The 15,719-nt window shown below is 38.6% G+C and overlaps 1 protein-coding gene across 4 annotated transcripts in view; it reads right to left on the bottom strand.

Annotated features, from left to right (window-relative positions):
* The window catches only part of LOC126416402 (excitatory amino acid transporter), a 444,232-nt gene that overhangs the window by 31,470 nt on the left and 397,043 nt on the right, over nucleotides 1-15,719 (bottom strand). For all 4 annotated transcript variants that reach the window (XM_050084097.1, XM_050084096.1, XM_050084095.1 and 1 more), the window contains one exon: nucleotides 11,204-11,350. In XM_050084097.1, the coding sequence (XP_049940054.1) occupies nucleotides 11,204-11,350 (147 nt within the window). The remainder of the gene's footprint in view (nucleotides 1-11,203; nucleotides 11,351-15,719) is intronic.

The following is a 15,719-nucleotide window of genomic DNA, read 5'->3' as shown; positions in this document are numbered from 1 at the left end:
GCTGCATACAAAACTGGGACCCTTCTGTAAAGATGACATGGTGCCAATCCTGTGTCCAGTGTTGATGGGTACACCTCTGTTAACACACCTCTCTATGCTACCTCATCAAGAAAGCTCCAACAGTCATCAGCCTGCTGACAGTTTATGGTACTCCAGACATTATCACACAGTCCGTATTTATATTTTTCTTGCCAATCCTGGATCAATGTGATGTGGCTGTACCTGTTCTGCATTGCCAGGCAGAAAATGTGTATCTCCTCCCCAGCTCTAGTCATGTGGGGCCACTAGGGTCCAGCTTGGCCTTATTGATTCTATATTGACATGGCAGCTATGGAATCATGATCAAAGAGATCAACAGGATCACTGAACGGTAAACTGTAGGCCATAGTCCACAATCCTGCTTCTGTCAAATTCCGAATTTTGCAAATAGATATTTCTCTTTGTTACATGAAGCATAACAAGATCTTCTCATGAAGAGCTAATATTCAAATACAATCTTTGAAAAAGAAACCCACTATGTAATGTTTCCATATATACAGAATGTGGATGGTGTTACTCTCACCTATATTGCACAGTTGCACTGAAACACTAATATTGCAGATCCAAACATATGGTTCACTTCATGCCAATTAGACATCTGTTGCATGCCACCTTTATTGTGTTGCAGTTTTACTGGCCATCAATGAATTTTTGCACCCGAGATGAACAGAATCATCAGATAGACATAGATGGTTCATATAGTGTAAATCTGAGGTGGAGGAACCAAAGCATTGAAATTCCCACAGAAGGTCGAACATGATTGTGCATTCACACTGAAGGTGTGGACTCATAGCTCTTTGAGGTGACTCAATTATATTAATGTGTGGTGTCTGTTCTTTCAGGTATGTCCAAAAGAACAGAGACCACACATTCATATAATATATGGTTCATTTACATTCCACCAACACTTGATTATATCTTGATTTCCCATCTTAAAGATCAAAAAACACATTGTAGCTGCCAAGAATAGTTTTAACAATACAGAATCTTCCCTGACTCCTCTTTCAGTTATGAATTTCTTACTATCTTTATAAAGTCTCATTGAAGCTGCTTTTCAGTATACCAACTTGGGGTGAAAGAAAGGAAGATTGGGGTTTTATCTGCTGTTGAAAATCAGGTCATGAGAAATGGAGCACAAGCTCAGACTGGGAAAGAAAACTGACTATGGCTTTTTCAAGAAACCATCCTAACATTTGCCTAAAGCACATAAACCTAAATATAGATGGCCAGACAGAGTTTTGAATCACTATTCTCCTTAATGTAAACCCTTGTCTTCCCACTGTGTTACTGTGCTTAGTACAGTAATGTGGGTATAATCAGTTATTTGTTTTTCCAAAAGCTGTTAGTACAGTAGTAGTTGAAATTGAGTCAAAAGCTTTCTCAAAAAATATGAATCCCAAACAAAGCAATAATTCAGAAAAAAAATCATGAACAAGCAACTTAAGTGTGAGCAGGTGATTGAGTGTGCTGCAAAAGTCATGAATTGTTTCATCACAAATCTGGGCATTTTCTTCAGACTGCTTCATGCAAATGGCATTGAACTTCTAACTAGTACTCCTTAGTGACCGTTCAACCTTATGGTAAGAGCTCATGGTGCAATATGGTGTTAAAACTGAAGAACACAGTAAGCTTAACCTTCACATTTGACTGCACTTGTTTAACTTTTTTTGGTCTTTGAAATCCTGAGTCCATCAACTGAAACAATTAAACCTTATTTTGATGTCATACTCAGAAATGCTTGTTTCATCACATATTATGACACATTTCAGTGGTCCTGCATTGTTTTTGGCTTCTAGTAGCTGATGAGAGACTTGCTTTCACCACTGTTTTAGTTCACGATTCAACAGTTTTGGAACAAATTTTTCTGTCACATGTTTCACACCAGAAACACATGAAAAAGTTTCTTAGCACAAGCCATTTGGCATGCCAATATGCCTGACTAATCTAGTAGTGAATTGGCAATTGTTTGTAATCATTTCTGTAACTTTTTTCTCATTTCTGTAACTTTTTTCCGCAATTTCATTGGTTATGATGTGCCAGGGCATCAAGAGAATCTGTCTGTTTACACCACATTTAAGCCCTTGTTTTACTCTTAGCAGGCTCACCAAAAGGAATATGTAACATTTCTAATACTTTGCTGCACTTTATTCTATTCATGTAGCAAAATTTAATAAAATTCTCTGCTATGTTTTTGTACAAAATAAATAGTCACCAATCCAGCCAAAAAACATTAACCTTTTTGCCTGCTGACAACAAACTAGGCATCTAACATGACTCACACTATACAGATACTTTTTTCAAATATGTTTACCAACACAACAACGAAAAATTATGTGTGGATCATACTAAATGCCAAAATTACGGTATTCCCTTTATCTTTTGTACACACCTTGGTATTCATTGTCCTATATTTACTTTGACAGCCAGCTTGTTCCTTTGTCTGAAATTTCAAAGAAGCAGGATAGGACTGAGGGGAATGGACGGAGTCTGGAATGAGACTGTGAGAGAAATAGTGATAGAGAAGCCCATGTAATGGGCCGTAGAAAAGACTAGATTAATGTGGCATGTAAATGTTAAGAGAATGAGAGTTGTCAGGATGTCAAGACTGGTTCATGATGATAATAGGAAGCAAGGAATGTGTGAAGAAGAAAGGAGAAGACTGGAACAGAGTAGAGAGGGACGACTGGTGGGAGGACAGGAAAAAGATGGAGAGGCTTATGTTCCAGATACACCCAACTATGAGCTAACTATTATTATTATGAAGGTACATTATGGAGGGGAGGCTGAGAGGCCTGCAGATTTTTGTTTGTTGTCAGTCTTTTATCTTGTTCAATGTAATGGTTTCAGTATTGTTCCCATTCTGAAAAATTGTGTTCTTTGGCAGATGTTCCTTTCTCTGTTCCTTGGATTATATCATACACCAGAAAGTAACAAAAATGTAATGAAAATACCCTTTTCTGTGCACACCAAATTGCAGAATTCCTGTTATCTTTTGAACACATCTTGTTGTCCATTGTACTATACCTATGTTTTCCATACACTGTAAATATAAAAATATTTACCACATACTCACTGCATTCTTGTCTAATGTTCACAGCATATTTCTGTACTCCTACATTAATTTTTTGTTTATATGTTGTGATGAATATTACTTTTTATGTGAGAAGTTTTACGGCAGCCTACAAAAGGAATGATTCTGGTCATTCCAGAGATATAGTGATTGCTGCAGTCACTACACAGTACTGGAGACTGTGACACCTGTGACACTTTGAGCTGATTTGGCAGTAGCATTAGAAGATTTAGCACAACTGTGAGGTTTAGATCACAGTCACAATATGAGCTAGACCATAAAATTGGCAAAATGATCCTAGGAATGGTGAAACTTAATAACTTCATTCAAGAAGTTCATAATTTGGCCAGAGTTAAATTTTGAAATTTTTCCAAGGCTGTTGAATTATTTGTATGTCAGTCTTACTTGAGTGAGCAAGCATTCATAAAAAAATCGATGTGTGTATTTCATTCACAAGTTTTTATCGAAACTGCAGGTGAAAAATTAGAATATTGACTAGACAAGATTTTTCCTGTTATTCAATTTTAAGACAACTTCAGACACCAAGAAAGCTTTGGAATTGTAATTCTGAACAATAACAGCAATATCAATAAAAGTAAGTACACCCAGAGTAATGAGGATTCAGATAACTACAAATGTATGTTCAAAAGGGCACATTTACTTAGAAAAAATAATTATCTATATCTGAAAAAACACACAAAAAGGATTACTACTAAAACTAATTATTACATTTTATTATGTATGATAGTGTTTGCATTTCAGTGTTTATTGAGTTTCGTATCTTTTTGTTCTAACCCAGGTCTCCATGGTCATTGTGAAATGGACTATGACTGGAAATAATGCCTTTTGCAAGTAACACTCTGGAACATATGAGTATCAAGAACGGCCTTGAAACTAAGAACATTAAAGTTGCAGAAGTTGCCTCCATAGTCACTGGTGACAGTAGTATACTCAAAGAGGAACTTGTAAGAGTTCAGTTCCTAACTGCCCTTATTAGCACCCAAATTTGCAGTGATCAAAGTTATCATTCCATTATTATACAGTATGATGTTCCACATAAATAAAATTTATTTACTGGATGAATTCATGGGATATTAATCAATATTATTATCCAATGAAAAATTTGTTTAAATTGGTTGGAGTATATTTCATTACCTTAGATTAAAATTATGGATGGTGTACATTGTTGAAGAGGGAGTCAAGTGAATAAGTCAAAATTCTAAGACAGGAGAAAGCTACACCAAGTCCCTAAAACATTTACAGAATGGGAAAATACAGCCAAAACCAAGTGGTTCTTCAGCAGTTCAGACATATACAATATATTCAATGCTTCGGAGACTGTACAAAAGCGCCAACAACTTCAGAAGTAGTCTGGTAATACTGGGTATATGGTATCAGATAAGGTTGGAAAGGATAGGTTTAACAATAACAAGAAGCTCATATTGTCATGTAGTCGTGGTGGGAGATGAATGGAAGAACTGTTGCAGAGGTCAGAAATGTCACATGAGATTTGGGCTCTTTGGGAAATTTTTTATGTGAAGATCATATTGCATTAATAGATGGTGCAGGCATGACATTAGTGCAAAGAGTTTTTCAGTCTCTGAGTGATATGATAAGCCTTGGATGAAGTGTTCTGTGGAAGTTATTGATGTGGAACTAGGAGAATCACTCAGGAGAGGGGAGCTATCACAGGCAGGTGTGACTGATGCATCACTCATCACTGTCACATTATATACATAATTTACACATGAATGCTTCTGGTAAAAGGCTTCTTTTACAGCTAATTATGAGAAGTATCAGTTCTGACCAAAGTGGTATCCATCCTACCCCAGTGAAAGCTCATGTGTTCCTTATGTCTTTTATATGTTAATTCTATGAAGAGAGAGAGCTACAGAACACTTGAAACAGCTACTAAAAAGATAAAATATTGCACTTAAAAGAAAGAGAAGGGTCTTAAAGTACATTCATTTGTTGTTTTCCACCAAAACAACAGAAGCCTCATCAGTATAAACTTGTAATGTCTACATGCAAAAATGAAAGAGTAATTGGACTGCCAGTAGATTTGTTGTGCTTATCAGTGTGTCATATGGGAATAACTGAAGTCAAACAGGTATCTTGATGGATACAAACTAATGCAATACACCTGTAGACCAAGTAACAAAAAAGGAAAGATGAGAGAGAGAGAGAGAGAGAGAGAGAGAGAGAGAGAGAGAGAGAGAGAGAGAGAATAGTAGTACTGACAGTTCACATGTGGCCAGCATAATTTAACTTAGCTTCATAAAGCAGATAGAGACTTTTTAATAAGGTTATATTTGGAATTATTGTTTGTGGATGCTTTAATACTGATTTTCTGTCATGAAGTACTGATCAAGGACTTTTAGAAGTGTTTATGTTCAGCTCCAGATTCCATCCCACAATAAAGTTTCCAATAATGGCAATAATGGTTGGAGTATAGTCATAAGCTATTTAGACATGGAAACTAATATGCTGACCAGTTAGGTTTAGGTCATGGAAGAAAAGTGTCATACATCATAAAGAATAACTTTATCATGGTATTTAGAGATCAATTCTGGGAAGAGATTTATAATGCTGAAAAAGTAGATAAAAATTTAATGCTCTCTCATATATGTACCTACATCACTTTGAGTCTTGTTTTAATGTAATCCAAACAAGGGTGCAACAAAACATTAGCAGGGTCAAGATACGAATAGCTCCCAGGATTAATATCCATTATGCCAGAAAGCAGGTGTTGACAGATGTGAAAATTACTGAACTATCAGTTTAATAAGTCATGGCTGCAAAACACTAACGTGAATTCTTTACAGACAAATGGAAAAACTGGTAGAAGCCGACCTTGGGGAAGATCATTTTGGATTCCGTAGAAACATGGGAACACGTGAGGCAATACTGACTCTACGACTTATCTTAGAAGCTAGATTAAGAAAAGGCAAACCTACGTTTCTAGCATTTGTAGATTTGGCGATAGCTTTTGACAATGTTGACTGAAATACTCTCTTTCAAATTCTGAAGGTGGCAGGGGTAAAATACAGGGAGCGAAAGGCTATTTACAATTTGTACAGAAACCAGATGGTAGTTATAAGAGTCGAGGGGTATGAAAGGGAAGCAGTGGTTGGGAAGGGAGTGAGACAGGGTTGTAGCCTCTCCCTGATGTTATTCAATCTGTATATTCAGCAAGCAGCAAAGGAAACAAAAGAAAAATTCAGAGTAGGTATTAAAATCCATGGAGAAGAAATAAAAACTTTGAGGTTCGCCGATGACATTGTAATTCTATCAGAGACAGCAAAGGACTTAGAAGAGCAGTTGAACAGAATGGACAGTGTCTTGAAGGGAGGATATAAGATGAACATCAACAAAAGCAAAACGAGGATAATGGAATGTAGTCGAATTAAGTCGGGTGATGCTGAGGGAATTAGATTAGGAAATGACACTTAAAGTGTAAAGGAGTTTTGCTATTTGGGGAGCAAAATAACTGATGATGGTCAAAGCAGAGAGGATATCAAATGTAGGCTGGCAATGGCAAGGAAGGCATGTCTGAAGAAGAGAAATTTGTTAACATCGAGTATAGATTTAAGTGTCAGGAAGTCGTTTCTGAAAGTATTTGTATGGAGTGTAGCCATGTATGGAAGTTAAACATGGATGATAAATAGTTTGGACAAGAAGAGAATAGAAGTTTTTGAAATGTGGTGCTACAGAAGAATGCTGAAGATTAGATGGGTAGATCACATAACTAATGAGGAGGTATTGAATAGGATTGGGGAGAAGAGGAGTTTGTGGCACAACTTGACAATAAGAAGGGATCGGTTGGTAGGACATGTTCTGAGGCATCAAGGGATCACCAATTTAGTATTGGAGGGCAGTGTGGAGGGTAAAAATCGTAGAGGGAGACCAAGAGATGAATACACTAAGCAGATTCAGAAGGATGTAGGCTGCAGTAGGTACTGGGAGATGAAGAAGCTTGCACAGGATGGAGTAGCATGGAGAGCTGCATCAAACCAGTCTCAGGACGAAGACCACAACAACAACATGCCAAAAAGAAGACAAGCTGCTGTCAAGTGTTTCAACTCTTACCACCAGTATTAGAAAGTCCTCTAACTGTTAGAGGAAAGTGAAACAAATGCATTATGGAAAGAACTGAAACATTATTAAATATGAAACAAACAAAAATAGTGATGTTCTTGAGTATGTTGAAATCATTGGCCTCCAAATTATTTTGTCACAGTGGCAACGAACATTGAGCTTACTAATAAAGAACAAAATACAAATGCATTAGATTTGCTTCTGCATGTTTTGCATGCACCATCAACAGACACACAAATTTCAAATATGCTGAAAGTTAAGGTCACTAAGGAATGGTAATTCTGCTGGTGTATATAGCAATGCAGGATTATTAACTTCGCAATGACTCATCTTACATAATTTTGGACAAATAATAACCTGCTACTATCTGAAGTAGGCATTTGTGATTTGTATACTTACACTAAATGAAACACCTCATGTAAAATTCTATAGGTCAGAAGCATACAAGGATGAGGTGGAGAGGGGCTAAGGCAACTAGGTGCAGTCAGGAGGTTGCATGGAAGGGGGGTGGGCAGTGGAAAAGGAGAGAAGTAAAAGGACTATGGGTGTTTTGATGGAGCAGAGTGTTATGTAGTGCTCAACTGGGACAATGACTAATGAAGGCTGAGGCCAAGAAGATTACAGAAATGTAGGATATAATGCAGGGAGATTTCCTGCCTCCACAGTTCAGAAAAGCTGGTGTTGGTATGAAGGATCCACATGGCATGGGCTGTGAAGCAGTCATTGAAATGAGGAATGTTGAGATGGGCAGTGTGCTCGGCAACTGGGTGGTCCAGCTGTTTCTTGGCTGCAGTTTGTAAGTCACCATTCATGCAGACATACAGCTTGTTGGTTGTCATGCCCACATAGAATGCAACACAATGGTTGCAGCTTAGCTTGTAGATCACATGACTAATTTCCAAGGTAACTCTGCCTCTGATGGGATAGGCAATGCTTCTGACTGGACAGAGTAGGTGGTGATGGGAAGATGTATGGGACAGGTCTTGCATCTAGGCCAATTTCAGGGATATGAGCCATGAGGCAAGGGGTTGGGGATAGGGGGTAGGGGTTGTGTAGGGATGAGCAAGGATATTGTGTATGTACACTGGGTGGCAGAATACCATTGTGAGAGGTGTGGAAAGGTTAGTGGGTAGGACATTCCTCATTTTAGGGCACAGTGGTAGGTAGTCGAAACCGTGATGGAAAATATGATTCAGTTGCTCAAGTCCTGGGTGGTACTGAGTCATGAGGGGAATGCTCACGTGTGGCCAGATGGTGGGACTTTGGGAAGTGGGGAGATGGGGCGACTGAAGAGATAAGGCACAGAAAATCTGTTTCTGCACAAGGTTGGGAGGATAAGTATAGTCTGTGAAGGCCTTAGTGAGACCCTTGGTATGTTTTGTGACAGACTGTTCATCATTACGGATATGATGTCCGTGAATAGCTAGGCTGTATGGAGGGGACTTCTGGGTTTGGAATGTGTGGCACCTGTTGAAGTGGAAGTATTGCTGTCACTTGGTAGGCTTGATATGGATGGAGGTACTGATGTAGCCACTTTTGAGGTGGAAGTCAGCACTGAGGAAGGTGGCTTGTTGGGTGGAGGTGAAACAAATAGGGGAGAAGATGTTCAGGTTCTGGAGGAATGCAGATAGGGTGTTCTCACCTTTGATCCAAATGTCATCAATAAATCAGGATTAGGTGAGGGGTTTGGGATTCTGGCTGGTTATAAAACATTCCTCTAGATGGCCATGAATAGGTTGGCATAGGATGGTGCTATGCAATTGCTCATTGCCATACCCTGGGTTGGTTTGTAGGTAATGCCTTCAAAGGAGAAGTAATTGTGGATGAGGATATAGTTGGCCATGGTGACTAGGAAGGAGGTTGTAGGTTTGGAATTTGTTAGGCACTGGGAACGGCAGGGTTCAATGGCATCAAGGCCATGGGTGTTGGGGATGTTAGTGTAGAGGGAGGTGCAATCAATAGTTACAAGGAGAGTACCATGTGGTAAAGAAACAGGAACAGTGGAGATTCTATGGGGGAAATGGTATAGTAGGGTAGGTTGCAGGTAATAGACTGAAGGTGTTGGTCTATGAGAGCAGAGATTCTTTCAGGGGGGCCACAGTAACCAAGCATTATGTGGTGTCCTGGGTGGTTGGGTTTATGGACTTTAGGAAGCATGTAGAAGGTATGAGTGTAGTGAGTGGTAGGGGTTAGGAGAGAGATGGACTCTAGGGAGTGGTTCTGGGATGAGACTGAGGATTTGAGGAGAGACTGGAGACTTCTGGAATGGGATCATTGTAGCAGGGCTTGCGAATGGGTGAATCTGATAGCTAGTGGAGTCCACCTGCCAGGTAGTCCCTTCAGTTCAAAACAAGTTGTGGAGCCTTTGTCAGCAGGTAGGATTAAAAGCTCAGCATCAGTTTTTACCTGGTGGACTGCGATTTTTTCTGCAGATGTAAGGTTAGCTTGCATGTTGAGGGATTTGGGAGTGATGATGAGGCAAGGTTTGAGGTTAAGAAATTCTGGAAAGTTAAGAGGGGGTGATTTAGAGGCAATGAGGATGGATCATGTATGCTAAAGTGCTATATAAAGCACGTTAGCATATATGATCCACCTTCCATTCTGTGGGACCAAAACATCTATGTAACGAAAAAATACTAGCCATCTGAAGATGGGCATGGTAGCCCAAAACTAGTTATGGCAGTAAAATAAAACATTAAAAAATTATTTGCGTCTGGTTGCATCATTCACTGACTATCATATGGCTGTGGAGTTCACAACATGAACATGGATAAAATAACAAACAAAATAATTTTTTCAGCAAAGGTGAGCAGTAAGAATAATGTGTAAAGCACATAATTGCACCACTATCTGTAGCCTTTTTAAGGGTCTTTGGATTCTTACATTTATTTGCCAGTACATTTACTCTCTAATGGATTTTGTTACTAATAATAAAAACTAGTTCCAGTTGCATTTTAATATGTACAATCATAATATAAGGCAGGAAACCATTTTCCATGTAGATTCTGCCAAGAGCTGAGACAGTAGACTGGGACTCTAGTGCATGTTCAACTGTTTCCTATTTAACTTTTTGCAAGAAATTTAGAGTGTCTCCCAATTCTGAAGAATAGTAAGGACATACCTAATTGGCCACTCCTTTTAGAAATTTGATTATGTAGATTTAAGGTCTGAAAATTCCTATTAGCTGTAAGGCAAATATCCCCATTCATTGCAAAGTGATATGACAATTTGTAGTGTACTGTAAACAAGCCTTGTACATTACAAATGTAGACAATTTTATTTTCCTTAACTAAAAAACATGTATATTAAGATAAAAAGGAGCTTAACTCAGAAAGCACAAATAATCATCTTTTTTTCCCCAAAGTAGCAGCTTTTCACATTACTGTGTAAATGGTTGGAGATTTTTATGAATGTATACTATAATCCTTCCTGCTTCATGCTGAAGTTGGTAGAAGATAGTAACTTTTGGTGTAGCATAAAGAGGTTGTTTATAAACTCTGCACTCTTGTTACTGTGTTTCTTGGGTGTTCTTCATTTGTAAATGTTTCTTTAGGATGGATTCTGTAGAACATTGGTGTGTGTGTGTGTGTGTGTGTGTGTGTGTGTGTGTGCTGTTGGCTCTTCATTTACGAATAATACATAAAATGTAGGAATTTCAGAGTGTATGTTACATATATTGTCCGTCGCTAAGATCATTGTACAACAAGAGTGTTGCATTATCAGAATAAAATACATGTTCTGGGTTTCTGGAGACTCGGTTCTGCTGTAGTACTGATAAGAGATCTTTTAATCAGGTTGAATAGGGGTCAGGGGGAAGGTATCTTCCAATGATGAGGGTTTTCACAGAGCAATTCTTGAATTGCTCCACGAAAAAAGAGCACATTTCTATAATCAAGGAATTGAATGATTGGTAGAATATTCCAATCATTGTTCACAATGTTTTGTACTTAATTAATTAGTTATTTCTGTAAGACTAACAGATCATACAGCACTTACCACATTATTCCAGTGACAATTCTCATAATAACTTCATCAACAGTAGTAAAGAATTCAATCACAACTTCAGCTTTGCGTCCCATTGTTCCAAGGACTGTACCAAATACGAGGCAGAAGAATATAACTCCAAGAGTATTTGTGCCTTCCCTGGAAAGAAAGATAAATAATTTTATATAGGAAAATATAGTAACTTTTATACAGTTTTGTGTACTTTACTTGGATTGAGCCTTGTGCTGCTCCTACATAAATGGTCTCACTGACAGTTGTGACTACCAATAATTCATTTATTTGCAATGTAATTTGTAGAATCTCTGTTCCTTTTTTCCTTTTATTAGGGATGTATAAGTAAGGTGTACCAGTACCTTACCTTGCAAATACAACACATACTCATGAATTTTGATACTGAAATGGTTCTTGTGAAGAAATTACAGTTTGCAACTCCTTAAATATTAAGGTGAGGTACTGGCAGAAGTAAAGCTGAGAGGATGGGGCGTGAGTCATGCTTGGGTAGCTCAGCTGGTAGAGCACTTGCCCGTGAAAGGCAAAGGTCCCGAGTTCGAGTCTCAGTCCCGCACACAGTTTTAATCTGCCAGGAAGTTTCATTATGATTATAGTTTCCAGTTAATACCATATACAGATTAAGTTTATGTGATTTGCTTGGTTGTTAATGTATGCCTTGATGTATTCAACATCCTTCAAGGTTCTCTTTCTTGAGGGGATATATGAAATATGATGCACCAATTAATTAATTAATTAATCCTTAATATTGTAAACCTTTGGAAGTGACAAAGCATGATGCAAACAGCTGTACAGTGTAATAATAATAATAATAATAATAATAATAATAATAATAATAACACTGTGGAGGCCCGGGAAAAGAATAGGCCTCCGGTATGTTCTGCCAGTCATAAAAGGCAACAAAAAGCACAAACCCTACGCCCGTCCACAATGGTAATGACACTGTTAGCCACATGGAAAATGATTTAAATCCAAATAGAGGTGTTTTGCAGGATATGTTTCCTGCAACCACTCTAGAAGGAAAACAAAGACAGAGGATGAGATAGTCAGATGAAGTTACCCGACACCTCATGTTCTGTTATTACCAGGCAACAAACTTAGGAACCAACACAACTGGATACAGATCACAAATATACACAACATTTATTACCAGATACCAAGAATTAAAATTTTTAACAGAACAACGACTAGCTGATCAGATCCGTGTAATAATAAAAAATAACAGGATACCCCAGTCAGAATTAGAAAACATAAAACAACAAGTACAACAAATACTGGAACAAAATAATGTGCAATCAGAAGAAGAAAATACAGTAATGGACTCAATCATCCCAGAGCAAACAAAGAACAACACGCATCAATTAAACAGTCAGAGGAAAACGAAATCATAAGACAGCCACCAGAACAAGCACAAATAGAACATGAAGTGACACACATGTTAGATATAGAAGAAAAATTTCAGCCAACATATGTAGAATACAAAGACACAAATACAGACATTAGACCATTCTTGCATAGACCACCAAATAACCCACAAGTCGAAACAACAATAACAACGATCAACACAAGCATACACAACAAAATAAATGGAAATACAACTATACAAGATACAAAAAAAAGTGAAAATACAAGGAAACAAAACCAAACATTCAACACAAACCAAAAGAAATTTTACCAGACAATAGATAACACACACATTAAAATAGCCAATCCACCAAACATAAAAGACATGGAACACTTCTGGAGCAACATATGGTCAAACCCAGTACAACATGACAGACATGCACGGTGGATACAAACAGAAACATACAAGATGATACCACAAATGCCTGAAGTGATAATTTTGCAACATGAAGTCATCTGAGCAATTAATTCTACACACAATTGAAAAGCCCCTGGAAAAGATAAAATAGCAAATTTCTGGCTAAAGAAGTTCACCTCAACACATTGACATCTAACTCAATTATTTAACATATCTAAAAACAAAGACGATGTGACTTACATACGAAAGCCCTGGCAGGTCGATAGACACACAAATAAACACAATCATACACACAAAATTCTAGCTTTCACAACCAACGGTTGCTTCATCAGGAAAGAGGGAAGGAGAGGGATAGACGAAAGGATGTGGGTTTTAAGGGAGAGGGTAAGGAGTCATTCCAGTCCCGGGAGTGGAAAGACTTACCTTAGGTGGAAAAAAGGACAGGTATACACTCACACACACACCCATATCCAACCACACATACACAGACACAAGCAGACATTTGTAAAGGCAAAGAGATTCGGCAGAGATGTCAGTCGAGGCAGAAGTACAGAGGCAAAGATGTTGTTGAAAGACAGGTGAGGTATGAGTGGCGGCAACTTGAAATTAGCGGAGGTTGAGGCCTGGCGGATAACGAGCAGAGAGGATATTCTGAAGGGCAAGTTCCCATCTCCGGAGTTCTGACAGGTTGGTGTTAGTGGGAAGTATCCAGATAACCCGGACGGTGTAACACTGTGCCAAGATGTGCTGGCCGTGTACCAAGGCATGTTTAGCCACAGGGTGATCCTCATTACCAACAAACACTGTCTGTCTGTGTCCATTCATGCGAATGGACAGTTTGTTGCTGGTCATTCCCACATAGAAAGCATCACAGTGTAGGCAGGTCAGTTGGTAAATCACGTGGGTGCTTTCACATGTGGCTCTGCCTTTGATCGTGTACACCTTCCGGTTTACAGGACTGGAGTAGGTGGTGGTGGGAGGGTGCATGGGACAGGTTTTACACTGGGGGGCGGTTACAAGGGTAGGAGCCAGAGGGTAGGGAAGGTGGTTTGGGGATTTCGTAGGGATGAACCAAGAGGCTATGAAGGTTAGGTGGATGGCGGAAAGACACTCTTGGTGGAGTGGGGAGGATTTCATGAAGGATGGATCTCATTTTGGGGCAGGATTTGAGGAAGTCGTATCCCTGCTGGAGAGCCACATTCAGACTCTGACCCAGTCCCGGAAAGTATCCAGTCAGAAGTGGGGCACTTTTGTGATTCTTCTGTGGGAGGTTCTGGGTTTGAGGGGATGAGGAAGTGGCTCTGGTTGTTTGCTTCTGTACCAGGTCGGGAGGGTAGTTGCGGGATGCGAAAGCTGTTTTCAGGTTGTTGGTGTAATGGTTCAATCCAGAACCTCCCACAGAAGAACCACAAAAGTGCCCCACTTGTGACAGGATACTTTCCGGGAGTGGATCAGACTCTGAATGTGGCTCTCCAGCAGGGATACGACTTCCTCAAATCATGCCTGAAAGTTCCTAAATGCAATGGAACATATACCGTACAGTTAAAAGGAAATCACGCTTGATCAAGGTCTGCGTCACTTTCCATTTAACTGGACGTAACGTCTGAGAAAGGGAAGAAATAATAATAATTGCCTATCTTGCTCTGGACCTAACTGACAGCCTCAGTTCTTATTCCATGTGGTAACATTTGCAGGAAAAATGGATCTCTGTCATATATGTCAAATAAACTTCCAGTAGTTTTCTCCTATGTAGTCATCTTCTCTTAAATTAATTGATGCAGTGCATATGAGTTACAAATATTTTGCTTCTCCAAATATTTATGTATTCTAATGTTAATCCATTTCTTGTTAATTCTCAGTTCACCCACTGTTAATCTTAAGGGTGGATTTCAGTTTCAAGCCAACATTTTGTGCACTTGCTTAATGTAGTCTGTTATGCTTGTTCACAAATAAGCTGAAAGAGGCACGTCAACAACACACTTTCTGCTCACAGCTTATATTCCATATACTGCCAATAACATAGCATGTGCCTGTGCATTGCTTCAACTCACTGTAATTGTGTTTTTATGATGAGTGTGTTGAAATTGTGTTAAATTCAGGTCATTCACCACTAAATTCAATAATTTTTTCCTAATAGTAACTGAAAAAAAAGGGAGAGGGAGAGAGAGGGAGAGAGAGAGAGAGAGAGAGAGAGAGAGAGAGAGAGAGAGAGAGAGAGAGAATGAAACTTATCTGTACATATTACCAAATAATTGTTCCCTGCCTATTTTTTTTCTGTCCATATGTATGTAAAGGTTAATCTCAGGAACTACTGCAGGGATATGGATAAAATTTTCGCTAGTAGATAGACTGATTGCTGAGGAAGGTTTGCATGTATAATTTATTACCACTACAACATACGAGTTGTCCAGCCAGAGCTCGGGAAGATCACTAGCTAGGTCACTAAAAATCAGTATGTATTTGGGCTATAATGGTATATCAATCAAAATATTAAAATCTTGTGCTGACTTGGTAGCACCTACCTTTAGTTCTGTTTGTAGCCAATCAGTTAGTCAACATATATTTCTTAAATGACTGAAGTATGTGATTGTAATAAGCATTTATAAATGTAGAGATTAGCAAGTGATTGAATTAGACCCATCTCCTTACTTCCTGTATTTTCAAAAATGTTTATCAAAGTTTACAACAAGGTTGCACCACGTTTCTGAGCATAAACATTCACCAGCAACTTAGTTT

Source organism: Schistocerca serialis, chromosome 8 (assembly GCF_023864345.2).
Source record: "Schistocerca serialis cubense isolate TAMUIC-IGC-003099 chromosome 8, iqSchSeri2.2, whole genome shotgun sequence".
NCBI lineage: Eukaryota > Metazoa > Arthropoda > Insecta > Orthoptera > Acrididae > Schistocerca > Schistocerca serialis.
Note: the sequence above shows the minus strand (reverse complement) of the source record. Positions and strands in the feature narration are given on the sequence as shown.